This window comes from Wasmannia auropunctata, unplaced genomic scaffold (genome assembly GCF_000956235.1).
Source record: "Wasmannia auropunctata unplaced genomic scaffold, wasmannia.A_1.0 LD286321.1, whole genome shotgun sequence".
In the NCBI taxonomy this organism is placed as follows: domain Eukaryota; kingdom Metazoa; phylum Arthropoda; class Insecta; order Hymenoptera; family Formicidae; genus Wasmannia; species Wasmannia auropunctata.
The window spans coordinates 125,314-142,959 of record NW_012076569.1 but is presented as its reverse complement, the minus strand read 5'-3'; the positions used below and the strand labels follow the sequence as shown (position 1 = coordinate 142,959).

The 17,646-nt window shown below is 29.2% G+C and overlaps 1 protein-coding gene across 1 annotated transcript in view; it reads right to left on the bottom strand.

Moving 5' to 3' along the window:
• Positions 1 to 1,179: 1,179 nt before the first annotated feature.
• Positions 1,180 to 17,646, bottom strand: part of LOC105461503 (tachykinin-like peptides receptor 86C) — a gene marked incomplete at its 3' end in the record, with an annotated part of 31,687 nt that continues 15,220 nt past the window's right edge. The window contains exons 2-4 of the mRNA XM_011708001.1: positions 13,451 to 13,664; positions 3,954 to 4,088; positions 1,180 to 1,257 (exon numbers count right to left, since the gene is read on the bottom strand). Coding sequence (XP_011706303.1) covers positions 1,180 to 1,257; positions 3,954 to 4,088; positions 13,451 to 13,664 — 427 coding nt within the window. The remainder of the gene's footprint in view (positions 1,258 to 3,953; positions 4,089 to 13,450; positions 13,665 to 17,646) is intronic.

Genomic DNA, 17,646 nt, shown 5'->3' with positions numbered 1-17,646 from the left:
GTCTCCGAGCCTTTCTAGCAGTCGATACCGTCGGCAAAGTGCGTTGTAATTTTGGTGTCTTGTCACGGGCAAAAATTCAGCACAGACTGTGCTGTATTTTGAACAGACTTACGCGATCAAATTCTGAAGACAAAGCAGCACCCCCATAAGCTGTTCTCATCATCTCCAACGTTTCGGAACCAGATTTTCTCAGTTTCACGCGGAATTTGATCGTTGCTCGAGATTACTGAATTTTCGATCGTGACAAGACACAAAAATTACAACACACTTTATTGACGGTATTCACTGCTAAAAAGGTAACTTGGTGGCAACGAGAAAGGGTCAAATTGTGTACCTGACATTCCGCATCAAAGGCCCCGTTCAATGGATCCACTCTCCGACAATTCTGATTGGCACCAAAAATAGTCTTATTACTTTTGGAACAGACCATGTATACCTATTGTATGAATTTTTGCATTGTATTTTTTCGGCTGTTATATCTTTAATTGAAAACTTTTGTTTTAGCAAATCTTTGGACTTTTTTTAGCAATTTTTTTATTGTTAACATTAAACATTCGTTCAACCATATAGTATTATTCTATTAAAGTTGATTGAGAGAAACCAATCGTAATAACTGTTTAAATGTTTCGTCCATTGGAACACATTTTATACATTCTATATGCGTTATTTGCAATTAGCAAATTAATTCATTTACATAAACTAACAATTATTTATAATTTTAGTCTTTTGTATAAAAATGAGTTATAGTAAGTAGCAAGGCTATAGAATTTGATCTCTAATTAGTAAATCGATTGACACTAACTATGGTGATGCAATAAAACGAATTCAACCACTCTAATTAGGTCGAACTACTCTTATCCTCGGTGACACGTTGATAGCAAATATACAGCAATTTCCTGTCCTATCTCTTTAGAGTAATCGTCGGTTCAATCTCTTTCGCATTTGTAATGGATCATGATGTTTACAGGAATTTCTTTCCTCACGCGATTTCACGTGCGCGCGCCTTTTCCATTAAAAAACCGCAACGATCTTCGTTCGACTTGCTGATTTACATATTTCCGATACATAGTTCATTACACCGAGACCAGTTAGGTTTTGCATAGAAGAAAGAAACTTAACATTCAGAAAGAAAGAAAGACCTTCCTTAAAATAAAACGAAGAAATAAACTCAATACTTACCAATATTCCGTTTTACTACGTAAATAGTCACCGTCAGGCCACGATAGGTAACAAGCAACTCTTGTTCCATCGGAATATCTGCAATTGATTATCCGTCAATTTCTCAAAGGATATTGAAGCAAATGTGGACCAGCGGTAATATTAACAGAAGACTAAGTTTCTAAATGTATTTATTGATCATATGCATTGATAATACATATGTATACTTTTCTATTCTTGAATATTAATCATTAAAAATTGAAAGTTTTATTCTTTGTAAAGTCCTTTGTAGGAATATAGGAAAAAAGTCTCTTATAGGATCAAACCCGAGAAGAAATACGTTTAGAGAGATGGTTATAAAAAGGAAAACAATGTGAGGGTGGAAGTTATTTCTGGAACATTGACTCTCTCTCTTTCTCTCTCTCTCTCTCTCTCTCTCTCTCTTTCTACGCGATAGAAAGCAGAGTAAAGATATATTTGTAAATATAAATTTTACTTTTTTTTAAATAAAAACTTAATAGAAAAATTTTAATAATCATAAAGATGTTAGATTTATTCATATTATTAATTAATTTCGAAACGCGATTTCAGAACATTGCTTCTGGCTTTAAGTTACGTGCAATTATATTGCATGAGTAACGATATTTAACACAGATTGCAGTTCAATAAATGCATAATTTATTTTTTATTACAAGGTTATTTTTAACTCGTTAAAATTTATGGAAAATTTATTATATAGAAAAGAGATACAGAGAGATAGCTTTGGAAACGTACGAACAGCTTTTATAAGTAGATGGTCAGCTTTAAAGGATAGAATCGGCTTTAGGAACCAGTAAAGCAAATACATAATATGCTTAGAATGAGAATTTCCGAAAGTAGAATGAGAAAATTTCGGTTAGGCATTTTTTGTTAAATGTTACAAATTGAGAGATAGAAACAAAAATGAATTAAAATTATTTTATTACAAATTTTCTTGGATTCTTTAAAATAATACGCTGCTAGAAGAATTTGCAATATATATTGCAAATATATAAAAAATCATAAATAAAGAAAAAAATGTGAGAATTTATAGGCGAGAAAAAAAATTCAGCTCACTGGCTCAGAAAGATAAGAAACTTAAAGCTTTGCCCGGGCTACGAGCGGATTATTGACCAAATATGTAATCTGCAAATTTTACAGTGTTTACTGTTAAGATAAAATATATCAATTTTTTTTAAATATTAAATTTATTATCATTATTAAAACAATTCTATATTCAAATTTTAGTCTCGTACACTTGGTTTCATTATTCCAATTTAGATATTGTCTGATTTAGCAATTTACATTATTTCCTTAAGCGAGAGTATAGCTTCGTTTATTATTTTTTAAATATCAGTGTTTATATCGATGATTTATCTGAAAAATGTGATAACGAAATGTATGAATATAGGTATCGGAACGCACAGTGCACAAAATTACGTGAAATAACCTGTGAAGATAAAACCGTGCAAAACTACAAGCGCTTTATAGCTTGATGCGCATGACATTATATGCGGGTGTACAAGTCGCACAAGCTATGAAACTAAGTCACTGTAATTGAGTCGTTACCTGATAAAAGGATTAGCCAAATCATGTTTTGGCTATAACGCGTTTAACAAAAGCGATAATTTCTGTCATATAGAATAAAGAATAGTTTAAGTACTCTTTTAAAATTTTCTTTACCTACTTCTAACGACAAAAGTATAATGTTGTACACATAATTGTGTATAACGTTACAGTCATACACGTATAATTAATTTGCAGGTTAAAATTATGAATTCTCTTTGAGTTCTTCTCTCACAAAGTTAAGGTATGGAAAAGTTAAATTTCATGGGAATGAACCAAGTAGTATTTGATGTTGACATACAATATACATATATGAAATAAAGTACCAGTAACATAATAATAATTTTATGGTTATTAAATACATACATGTATACTGTCTTTTTTTCTTTCTTATATGGATATAATATTAAGAAAATGTATTAAGAAAATGGTTTTTTTTTATAAGAAAATTTATTGGTATCCAGTAACATTAAAAATTATATGAAAAAATACACAAAATATTACTTTTAACGTTTTTATAGAAACGTTCTATATATTTTTTAAATTACTCTGCATAAGTCCTATACATCTATGTAAACGTGACTAGCATTTTATATTTGCAACGTGATACATTTACTATCACGAAGCCTGCCTAAAACATAGCATTTCTCATTTGCAACGTGATACATTCACGAAACCTGCCTGAAACATAACATTCCACATTTGCAATGTGAAACACATTTACTATCACGAAATGCTTTCAAAGAACACATTTACGTTCTATGGTTTGCTACATTATGAGAAATTATAAAAAAGTAACATATAAAATATACTAGTGCTGCCCAAAATTTGTAATTCTGGGTTTTGGCTTGATGTGTATCGGCGATAAGGAAGGCATTAAGCCGTAAATGTTGACACACTTCAAATCAATACCTAAGATTATAAATCTTGAACAGCAGTGGAATATAAATTATAAGAAATAACGTGAGATACACAACATGAACGTATGGGCGCCGTTATTGGCATATACATTAATTATCATTGCTATGTGAAATTTATTATAGCTTCTGTTATATTTTTATTCCTGTTATATTATTCTTTCTCAATCATGAATATAAATTTATATAAATTTATGTTATTTTAAGATAAGAAATTAAAGTTAGATTGTACATATATATTACGAAATTGATACATACAAAAATTTGCTTAACGATTTTAATTATTATATTTACCTGCGCAATGATGTTGTGGAATATAAGAGGCACGGGGTTGCTAGTGCGGATGAAATGCCCCAGATTAAAATTAAAGTAATCACTGTCCTCTTGCGAGACATATGATGTTTAAGAGGATACATAATGGCCATGTACCTGCAACAAACGGCATAACGATGCTGTTTAATATTCCCCGTCAGATTCAAATAAATTACTGAGATTTATGACGTTTTTTAATCTTGTGTTATCGTCATCTGTTTTGATAAGAATTTTTACAAGTTTTGTCGCATAATAACTTTGGATATTACCACTTATTATCATTGTCCACCATTACAAAAGAAGATTTTAGAAAAGTATTTGTTGTAAAACTTTAGCGATTACAGCGAAAGAAATTTTGAACACAGACAATATTCTTATTTATTTATTTTACTATTTGTACTCTTTTATATTTTAATGTTTTTCTCGTGATTATTCTTTTTCAATGATGTATGATTATTCCTAAAATTATAAATTCTTTATCGCTAATTTCTCTATACATATATATATTTCAGTTCACATTATTTATTATGCATACAATTTATGTGAAGGAATGTATGCTTTAGATAATAGCTGTTTCGCATGTAAGGTAGAAATTCAAAATGTAATGGTATGATGCGAAGCAATTTTACAATAGAAAATGTAGTTGCGTGTAATAAAAGTGTAAATTGCTCTGTTGCGAATTGTACCGATATTTTAGATCGAGGATATTTTTCATATATGCTACACGTAATTTTGTACCTCGTAAAACGTAACTACTTGAGACTGTTGAAGTATATTATCGTATATGCGATGTGATGTAATGCTAATACAATGCAACTTTCATAATCAATATATGAATCTATATTTCTTATTACAAGTACAGCAGACAAAATACGTTATCAATAATCTTTAATAAACATTGGATATATAATTCATATCATTGACATTACATTGACGTATTGAATATATAAAATACAATTTTATTTATACTCTGAGAAATTTTGCATCTAAGAGATGAAATTGACACTTAAATGTGATTACATTAGTAACGTGATATTAATTCTAATTAGAGTTATCACGCAAACAGAATGATGCAATGACATATAATCCATGTATATATTATCGTATGTTTCTCGCAAACATTTACTAAATTACAAACAGGTCCCTAGCTTCGACATTAGCATTATTGCTCTTATAACTCTCGCTATGCATGCTATAATAACAGTTTACCATTGCACGTTTACTAATCAAACAGGACGTAATAATTGAATAACCTTTATCGGTGAACCGGATTAGACGGTATTAGACGGTTATTTTATGATTAAATTTTAATTACTTAAATTCAAATATACATAGAAAATTTAAAAATTAAGTTTGCGAAAAAGGAATTGTTTCTTTTCATTTCTATCCAAGTAAATAAATAAATTAAATTAACAAAAAAAAATCAAAAAATTTGGTCTATTCAATTTTTTCATTAAAATTTTATACTGTTCGAAAATTATTTTAATGGTGTTACTCCATGGATGCGGATTTATTTAGGTGTAACATGCTTCACTAATTAATCGAATACGAGAATACGAGAAGCGAACAAAAAAGTTACATACGAGATAACGTCTGTAAAGTTGTTTGTGACAGAAGTTCATAAATTTAATTTACGTATTTCATAGCAGTCATCGTCGATTTTAGTAACGCAATAAATAACCTACGTTGAAATAGGATCCCGTTTGCCATGCAATAAACTGTTCAGCGAGTTTCCACGAGAAAGCTAAACTTGACAATTACTTCCACGCTTTATGTTCTTCTGAGCTCGGGAAAAGCTAGAAATGTACAAATCTACAATAGAATTTCTCGCGTTAAGTTCTTGTGCCGACGTAGTATGTAGTCAAAGAAACGAGATCATCCCTATTCTTTTTGGTTAAGATTACGAAGATGTTGCAAATTGGCTCTTAATTTCTAATAAGAAATGCCATCGAATATTTGAGAGTAGTATAATCGAATAGCTTCCCTCTTGTGCTTATTAATCAATGTATACACTTGTATCGAATAATCAAAATTTTGTGTCCTATGCCAACGTAGCAGTGGCGGATCCAGAGAGTTGTTCTGGGAGGGGGGGGGGGATGACAAAATTAAATATTAAGTAAATATTTAGTTATTATTGTTGTTATTATTATTTTTAATATTTTTTATTATTTAAAAAAAATTGAGCGAACATTACTTAGTCTCGTATAATTTCTGATAATTTGTTTTCTCAATTTATTTTAAACCGACTTTTTCCAATATCCGAAATTTGTTTGGAGAGCTCTGGAAGGGAGGCGATCGCCCTCTCCGCCTCCCCCCCCCCCTTCTAGGTATCCGTCACTGCGATGTAGTGTATAATCAAAAAACCGAGATCATCTCTATTTATCTTGATTAAGTTTACGAAGATGTTACAAATTGGCTCTTAATTTCTAATATAAAGAAATACTACTGAATATTTCAGAGCAAGATAATTTGTCGTGTGTACATGTCGAATAATTCGCCTCTTGTGCCTATTAATTAATATACACGTGTGCTAATAATCACAACTTTGTGTCCTGTGCCAACGTAATGAATAATCAAAGCAACGAAATTATCTCTATTTATCTTGATTAATTACGAAAACGTTGTAAATTAGCTCTTGATTTTTATTAATCAATTTGCACGTGTGCTAATAATCCAAACTTTGAAACCTTAATACTTTGCTACCATTTCGAGAAATTTCTCCGTTTAATGTCGTCATTAGAGAAACGACGAAAATTCCCATAAAGAAATAATTCAATCAAACGATGAAATTTCTCACGTCGTATTTATCACTAATACGTATACAGGTATCACTAATACGTATTATCACTAATACTTGACTGATAATACCGACGATAATACTAATCAGCATTTCAAAATCAGCTTAATAAATATACAATTAAAAACAAATTTATTTTCTTAATTTATAAATAATATTTAATATTTAATGGAAAATTAGCGCTGTTATCAAAATATTTAGTAATCAAATCAAAGCAAGGTGCAACAACTGTCAATCAATAATTAAATTTTAGCCAAAAATTCATCCCGAAAACCCATTTCTATTGTGATTTTTATGCTTTTTTGACCACGCAGAAATACAGATAAATGCAACCACCATGTATTGTATGCTGGAACAACAAATGACACAGAAAAATGGTTGCATTGTTTTCTACGTGAGATTTTGCATAGGCAGGTACTATCGCGTGGGGTATTTCAGTAAAGTCGCCGAAACCGTAACGACATTTCGTGTCACGAGAATCCGTAGTATTCTGCACGTGCTGTGAAGAATTACAACCTGAAACCAGGTTGCAAATAGCTGTACCGGTAAGCTGTCTCTGAAAACATATTAAGTCATTTATATCGTGGTAGGTTGAAATGCTAATACGCGAGCACGTGTAGACGCAAAATTTGCATATAAATCTTTACATCAAAGATAACTCAATATTTTCACTTGCTACTCTTTTTAGTATTATTTTATACAAGTAAATTTAACTGCTAAAATCAACTTCAAGTTATAAATTTAATAAATTTTGTTTGTACATTTATCGAGCAACTTAGGTATACGTTCATTTTATATACATATGTTTTCAACTTCAACGAAAACGTTTTAACGAAATGATTCACGAAAAGGTATCTATCATTTTTATCTTGAATCGTAATTGAGTTAGTACATTGCATTACGAAGAGAAACGTCTTTGTCACAAGAGACACTCTTGAAGTATCGAGCAAAGAAAAAACCAAATAGTATTAACTAAAGAGTGAAATCTAAGGGTGTTTCTTCAAAGTAGCAATAAAGAATCGATAATGCACTTTTCACGTACACATTGCCATTTTATTATTTTGCAATAATTAAAATTCAATGCTTTCCACATTAGAAATTATCTCTTATTGAATTGTTTACGGGTCAACTAAGTGTATCGGGCCACACACGTGTGATGCATTAGCATGGCACAAAGAGATAAAAGCTGCAAAGTAGTGTCTAATGAATGTTTAATGGATAACAAATCTAATTTCCGCTACATCGACAGTCTAACCCTTGCATGAACAACCCGCGGTACGTGAGAAGCATAGCTACCCAAAACTGTTCGAACTTCGATTTCTCTTCCATCGATCAGTACGTGAAAAGCATTGCAATAAGAAAATGTGCCGGAACTTGTTTAATGTTCGAAGATGTTTGAGATAATCTGTTTTCATTCAGCTATATCTCGGTCATTGTAAGCTTAACATTTCCCAAGCTCTCGTCTTTCCTCTTCGTCGTTCTCTAAATAATCTTCAATACGCATTGCGGATACTGAATTGGTATACTATATATATATTGGTTAAAATCGATTGCGTTCTCACCTATAAGAGTGACTGATTTTCTGCTGGTAAAATAATATAACATAAAAAGTAGCAAAACGCAAAATATTGCAATGCAAAATCGATAACTGATTATTTTCAAAACCGAGAATTGGATATTTTATAGCTCTATCGGCAAAATCATTGGAAAAATTGAATTATTGGCTGTTGGCGTTGATTGATCGTTAAATCACTTTTATGTTTAATGAGCTGTTATTAATTGATGGATCGCCAATTCGGATCGAAAATTCGTTAACGAAAATTTGTGGAATACTGTTAAACTTGACTATTATAGTTATGACTTCGATATTACAACCTTTTACGTCATCTCGACGTAACATATAATCTACGATGTATGCACTAGATTTATAATTCAATATTGATTAAACATTCGCGTTTTAATTTCACTGATGAAATCATAACGAAAGATTACCAAACGAATCTAAACTGTATTTTAATTCAGTAATCAGTATAAAGTTCATTTTATGTGCAAACAATTTTAAATTTCTAATAAACTCAACTAAATTAATTAGTTTTTATGCAAGAAGAGAACTGATAATTCAAACCATTATTCTATTTCTCTTAATTACTTTATAGAGTCTGAGAATAATATTTTTTACGTTATGTTAAGCATAAAAAATTGAATAAATTGGAAGCTAAAAAAAGAACTACAGTTTCTTATAAACATATTTAAGTCAACCCAATTACAGTACATTTTCTCCGGTTTCCATTTATTTGACAATTTGAGTGATTGTTAATTACTATAATCTCTCTGATAACAGCCACTTCAAAAGCCAGTCCTGATCCTCCTACATCAATTAGCGTTCATTATATTCACCCCCTTACCCATTTCTATTCCTAAAGTTCTATATAACTTCGGCCTCCAATTTCCAGCGCGCAGTTAATTTACCGTAAAATAATTTAAGTATGGAACTTTAAAATCCTTTTTTTGTCGTTACGTCTTGCCACAAGTCAACAACAACGCTGAAAAAATATACACGTATACAATTATTCCGTTAAACCCGGTTAACACTTCAAAAATTTAATAACTTTATTTGATGATAACTGATGATCGTTCTTACATTTTATATATTTACAATAAGATCTCTGTATGTTAAAGAATAAATTGAATAAATTAATTGTAACTTTTTAAAATATATGTTATAATTATATAAAATTAAAAACATATGTATAATAATTTAAAACCATTGAATATATTTAAAATTTTATTAATAAATCTTTGTAAATTTAGAACATTAATAGCACAGTTGTGTGATGCGCTAATTATTGAATTCAGAGAATATATGCTGACAAATTCCCGTACACGTGTTCCAAGAAGTTGCTCGTTATATCGAGTAAATCAAATGTGATATTCAACTCTTGTTACAATTTGACTTTCTTCTTAATGACCATTAATCTTGATGGCCAAAATTTATAGATGAGATATATAGTAAAAAAAACTTTAACTTTGGTACGGCCATTAAAATTAAGAATTTAAAACTTTTTGAGAAGTTTAAAAAACTTTACATTATTTAAAAAGTTTTACTTTAGGCCTATAGCATAGGATTTTTAAGGAATTTATTATATAATTTTCTGGTAAGTTATTTTTTGGTAGAAGAGCAAGATAGTTTGGTGAAATTTTTGCATTTTATGGCATTTTTAATTTGAAGTTTCTATTTTTAAACTATGTTTAACCTATACTGCATAAATTTAAATGACTATTTTTGTGTCATAAAAAGATAGTTGCGCATAAAAGTTTTTTTCGTGCTTAATTTAATGAAATAAAGTTGAACTAATTTGTAAAATATCAACGTTTACATAATTATGAGAAAATAATCACTTGTTTACAATCAATATATATTCTAAATTATTTCTTATTAAATTTTTAAATACGAAAACAAATCAAATTTGCAGTAAATAAATTATTGTCCTAATATAAAGCAAATTAAAGCAAGATTAATATGAAAATAATGGGGATAACCTTTTTCTTTTATGAATGTGAAAGAGACCGATTTGGATAACAATCTGTGGCCTTCGGGTTAACTGCGTTGATAGCCGAGAAAATAGTGGAATGACCGAAGAGCATGAATTTGTACCTTATCTATTCTGTATTCCCGATTTCGAGGGTCATATCAATAATTTCATACGGAAAGAAAAGAGTAAATCTGCTTTATATGTTAAATATTTCGTACTTGGTTTAGTTTTTGCACTATTACATAAACTATTATAGTAATATATTGGTATAATAATAACGCAGAGAGAGAAAGAATGTAGAAATTTTTCGTTTTCCTTGAAATTTTCTATTTTTAATTTACAGAAATCTCTCTTGTTTGCTCTTTTATGAAAAAAATTTTTTAATTAAATTCAATAATTTTGGTAATTTATTTATTCTTGATACAAAATATTTTAATAATTAAAATATTAAACTGAAAATACTATTCAACAAATATTTTCTTTACATTGTTGTTTCTTTAAATTGTAATATTTATTAATTGCTGTATTATATTATGTATGTCTTATATTACTACGAAAAAAGACCAATATTAAAAAACAGATAATGTAATTTATATTGTATGTAAAGAGCATTCTTTGTTTTATATTTTATGTATTAAATTAGTGCAGCATCTGTTTAATAGCTTTTATTTGGAATCTTTTCCATGTTTTTACTTGAATCGATACTGGTAGTGTACAGGTGTAACATTTTTATTAATGAGACCGGTGCGGTGCTGTTAATTCATTTGATTGCACCGAAGGTAAGCTCTATTTATTGCACACTGTAGACATTGATTAATAATGCTGAGTACTGTTCTATATTGTTGCGTGTTAGTATCGTATATCTACATGTGTAACTTGACTTTACATACCCTAACGTGTACAATTCCCAAATGTGTTGTTTTCTTTATGCAAATTATCATACAGACATATCAAGTTGCTGTTTGCATAAAGTTGTACATAACCAGAAATTGCAAAGTACATGTAATGCATATTTTCTGAGCACATTAATGTTACGCATTTCAATTCAATTTAAAAAATATTACGAATGAATAACTATGTGCTTATATACTTTATATGAAAATCATTTTAAAGTATACATAAAATCTTTTAATTCGGTATAATTTTTTAGTTTAGATAGTTCTTTCCATTTTTTTGGTCCGAAATTAACATTTTAATTTAATCATTAATGAATTGTTTAATGAATAACATTCATGAAAAGCAAAGTGCGTGTCAATATTATTATAAATTAACAGTTATCCGTATAAGATATCTTGAAAGCAAATCGATAAATTGGTTTTAGCAACCTTGAAACTTTAGGGGATTAATCATTACGCGTGCGCAAACAAGCTTTCCAGAGTCTTTAGAATTTAATACTTTGATATCCAAGGATAATATTATAAAAAATACAGGAGAGACGCGTCTTGTGGAACTATTTGGAATGGATTCCGATCGAAATTGCTGTAGATATCTATTGTGTTTTTTATGAGAAACGAAATAATTCCGATCGGAATTCATTCCGAACAGTTCCATAATGCTTAGTATAAGAAGCATAATAGATATGATGAAAAATGTCAATAAAATTCAAAATTACGTATATGAAAGAAGATATTAACTACATATACTATTATATATTCTTAAAGAAAAATGTAAAATAAAAAAAATATTGTAAAATATAACAATAAGATATGATTTAAATATCGAATAGGTGGAGTACGTAAGCAAACACGTGAAAGAATATTCTTACATGAGTGAGTGAGTGAGAGAAAGAGAGAGAAAGAGAGAGAGAGATGTCATTGAATTTCTCACGTTCGTTATATAACATACTTGTGTACTTATATGATTTAAAAAAAAATTACATTTAACAAAAACTTAATAGCCGTAGGTGTGTATAAGATATTACGTGTAAGATATTTTTTATTTTGTGCTATACTTTTATGACGGTAATATTTATGTCGTGAATAAAATATTGTAAGGCGGTTATAAAAATTTTAAGAAGACATTTTTATTACATAGGTTTTATTTAATGTTGTATAAAATAGAATCAACTCCCCCATATGCGTATATTGAAGGTGTATAAAGGAAATCAAACGTTTTAGACTCTATTGAAAAAGGGAAGAATGGAGGAACGAAATAATAGAAGTAAAACGGTATATAAGATAAAAAACAATACGAGAAAAAGAAAAGGAATGGTCGATCTATTGGAATGTATTATAGTACATTTATACACTTTACTCTCCTGCTGAATAAATGTGTGAAATGGTACGATCCAGTACGTTCGACTATCTCTACCAGAGATTGCACTCGGTATCGATTGCATACAAATGATACCAAAGTCAAATGGCCACGTTCTGCTAGCATTTCCTTCGCGGCTTACGTGCAGCGATTTCGACGCGATGGCAGCTTTTTCCTCCGCGTGTGTCACCATTAAAAAGGATCTATGGAACCAAGTGTTCGTGTGTCTCCATTTTCTAGACGTATCTCAGGATTAGTCGCGTAAACCCGCGCATGTCGACGCGGGGAACGATTGTTTTATCCCATATAAAATAAATTGAAGAGGACGAAAACTAAACCGCAAATCTGTTGTGAAGAAATATAAATTATACCTTTGAAAAGAATGGGAAAGTAACTTAACATATAGATGGATATACAGATTAAATATACAGATACACGTTCATTATATATTGAACCTGTTGATTGTGTGCATAAATTGGAATCAATCATAAATGTCTATAAAGTGTAATCAATCAATCATCTGTATGACGTGTAACTCTTACTTTTTATAATTTATTGTTATTATTTTTATATATGGTTACATAATTTATCTTTCTGATAACCAACAAAGAATATTTTCTCCAACCAAGTAAAGAAACAATATCAAACAAAATTTCAAATTAAGCAAATCATCTATCTTTAAAAATTTAAGAAGTGCAACGAATAATTTTTCTCTGTATATTTAAAAATTTTTTGTAATAAATTATACAATAGTTTCAGATAACTGATATGAGAAATAACATTGTGTGAGAAAATATATGTATAAAAAGACAGAGACAGAGCCAGAGAGAGAGAGAGAGAGAGAGAGAGAGATATGTGTAAAGAAATTTCAAATAAAATTTCTAATGAAAACTTACCTGTCAAATGAAATTACGACGAGAGTAAAAACGCTGGAAGCGACAGTCACGTGTGCTACGAAGTTGTTGATGGTGCAATACACCATTCCGAAGGGCCAATTAGAGTTAAGGAGGAAGATAAAGTTGAAGGCGCAGTTGAGCAATGACATCATAAGATCCGCAACGGAAAGATTTACCAAGAAGTAATTAGTTACGGTACGCATTCGCCGATGAGCTGAAACAAGCGAAAAAGAGGGAAAGCCTATAAAAATCATGTTAATGTTTTTATGATACTCCTGTTAATGCACATGTTTTAATGCCCGTTTCTAAACTATTTTTTTCTATTTTCGACTTACAAATTGCAAACTTTCCGCAGAGGTATTACTGTGACTTTTACTGTTACTTGAGTAGCTGCGACTGGCAGTAAATTTTTCCGCGCACGTTTCCAGCTTGCCTCCGTCGATATTAAAATTCTAAACATCTATCGTTGTAAGAAATTTGTTCACGTAGGTATCTTTAAAAATGAAACATCTGTACCCGTTACTCCTTTCTTTCCGTCTTTCTGCTATTTATTTTGCAAACGTTGTCATGAAGAAAGAATGAAAAGCATTTAAATTAACACATTGAATGCGGAAAACCAAAGCTTACTTTTATTACCGAGATGATATTTATATATTGAACATAATTATACTTCTTTGTTCTGAGCAATTATGTTCCTCTCATTTGGTATAATCCTATTCTTGACTAATTTTTCATGGAAGATTCTTGAAAGTTATTCTGTTTTAAATACATTTTAATTTTAACTATATTAAAATACAATCTTTTAATTACATTTTGCATTTTACTTTGCTGATGTTAATAGTACTTTTTTTAAATTAAACTTTATTGCATGAAATATTATATTATCATAATATTTATATAAAATCTAGATTTTTATGATTTTATATGTAACGACGTATTGCATATGAAATAAGAAATACTTTTAACGCAACAATATTTCTCCTCTTTTCACTTAGAATCTAAATAATACATTGTGTTTTAGCGAAAATTGTTATTACGCTTATCCATTAACGATATTTTGCAGTGCATAATATTGATAATATTGATATAGGCAGGCATATATATTAAATATTCATTAAGAGTACTGAATTTCTTATTAAGAAAAAAAATAACGCAAAATTTTTCGCATTATTTGTTTTTTATGGTAATTCAATATCTTTTACGAAGGATATTAATGGGCTCGAAACTTTATCAAATAGTATGTTGCGAGTTTAAGAAGTTAAGAAAACTGGTGTCGTAAAAAGACTAAAACTGTAATATGTTTTAGTAACGTACATAGCGACTAAGATTTAGATGTGAAATTTGAAGTCAGAAATTAGAAATTAATTTGATATCTTTCAAAAATATATATTCTTTAACATTCAGATAAGAAAATTGAAATGTATTAACGTACCATGTTTTTTAAATTGCTTTAAAAAAGATTAATTAATAAAATTTGTATATGAAACATGTAAAAACTTTTCTCTTTTCGCGTGTAGACTTTATATTTACGCACACAAGTATATAAAAACAAAATATTCTCTCTCTGCAAATTTAATAAATATTTCTAATTTGTATTTAAAATTATTTTTCTTTGTATAAATATTTTGTTATTTGCAAGTTTACAGTTCTAGTGTTTACGAAAGTTGAAAGGGATTCATTACACTACCTCGATAAATGAATTAATTTGTGCTATTGATATATTGTCGAAAAGAAATCTTCACAGTACCTACATATCAAGTTAGATTTGTAAAATACAGTTTATCTTTGTCAAACGTGAACTTGATTTACGATGTCTGTTGCTGCTCTGCAATTCAGATAACAGTCCGTGAGCACAATTCGACTGATAAGCTTTTTCTACGTATGTATGATGTTAACTTTCATATCATTTATCATTTGAGTAATTTTTCATCATGCAAATTACCTTCTGTTACAATGTGATAAAAATTATTTGTCTATTATTTAATTATTACATTAATTGACCAAATACAATTTTCTTTATTTAATTTGAGAATTCAAATAATATCACAAAGGAAGGATCTTGTTATATAACATTAATTTAATTTAACTTATATACGTTTTTCTTTGATAAAAGAGTAAATAATATTCTTGTATAAGTTCGATGATACTTGAGAACGCATCATCGCATATAACGAGTGCGTTATTATATCTGCTTCTAATTGAAATAAATTAATTTCATTTCTAAAAACGTTTAAAATCGATATTTGATAGCTGTTATCGTATTTATGATATAATTCCACTAGTAGTACGCTGTATATTTTTTGTATAGAAAATTTAGAACTTGATATTTATTAAAAAATCAAACATTTTATTCTTTAACTAAGTATATAATAGATTAAAAAAATAATCAAAATGATCTAAAATTAGAATTTTGAAAACTAATTCTAAATGATGAATCGTTTAAAAATAGATTCGATGTTATATAGATATAAAATGTATCACCAAATGTATCGATTATCTTTTATATTTTGTAGTGAGATTTTCACAAATAACGGTATAACTGTTTTTGAAGTTTAATTTAAATTTCGTCAACTGTTGACAGTAGTCTGCATCAATGGTATAATTGTAAAACAAAAAATATTTTATTTTATAATTTACAACAAATACAATTTATTTTTTAAACAAACACATATTCAACTCTATATGTGGCCATACAAAAAACATTAACTAAAGAGCACATTTTCTTACTTGTTAGTTTACGTACTGTAAGATTTCCAAGTCATTAAATTTTGCGAAAGCCATAATTGAGTTTATGATACACATCTTTCATAAACATAAATTATACTACTGATTTTACAACGTGATATATTTTAAGTGCAACCGCAAAAAATAGAAGGGAAACATAAGACTAATGCGTAATACATTTTCATATGTACATAAGTATAATTATATTGCGATCGATGTGAAAATCGTACATGTCGTAAAGGCAAATCATACACAAATTATACAAAGTAGAAAATTCTTTTTTATATAAATAGTTATTTTTAATTATAAAATTAATCTTCAATAATTCCAAATTTACAATTTTCAAAATAAGTTAGTTACAAGAATATGGAAGTAGAGATGGTTTTTTTTCAATTCAATTCTGGCAGTAAAAGTATATTATATTTGAAATTTATGTATACCAAATCACCAGAGAATTATTTTAATTGGAATTGTAGAACAATCAGATTGCGCGTAATCTTTCAAAATACTTATCGTGTAACATATTTTCTGAGACGCGCGATACTCATTTGTGGCGATGGTGGTACGAAAGTTCCGCGTCGGCTTTCTGTGCTAAAGACCCAGGTCCAAACTTTGACTATATAAGTATGAACTGATAGTAATTAACTTCATACGTGTCGCCATTAATCGATTTGGAAGCGATCGTCAATTCTCGGAAGGCAAAAGCAAATCACCAAGAGTAACTCTGCCCAGGAAAGTCTCTTCTAATAAGCCGTTCGAATTAAAATTATTTTAAATTAAAATATCAAGTATCAATCTAAATAATTTATTGATTAAATTTAACCACTTTAATTCAAACGATTAATTATTTAGATTGATACTTGATATTTTAACTTCTTCGTACGCCACACACACTTGTCAGCGTGTAGGCGATCTCTTTTGCATACATCCGCAGATATATGTTAGAGATATATTATTCTGAGTGGATTTGGACCTAGGTTTTTGGCACAGAAAGCCGACGCTCAGCTCTCGCGCCACGATCGCCGCAAAAAAAATATTGCGCGTCTCAGAAAATATATTAAGATATACGATATGCTCCATTTTGAGAAATGATCATCAATATTAAAATTAAGGTGTAATAATATGTCATAAACGTGACTTCTTAAGAGAATATACATAATATATGTATATTATTCTTCAGTTGTCGTATTTAAATATCAAAAGCCACGATGTAAATATAACTGAACTTGGAATAGAAAAATTTCGAGATAATAATTGGAAATAATTATTATTAATTTCTATAATAATATATGATGTATATGTGTGTATATACGCACACGCACGTACACACAACATATAAAAACATATACCGATATGTAATACATATACATAGAGAAATATTGGAAATTCAAATTGTTGACATTCAGAGTTTCCGCTTCTGAAATTCTTCGCGAAGTTGATCTTTTATAAAGCTCGATACGAAGTTATTATTT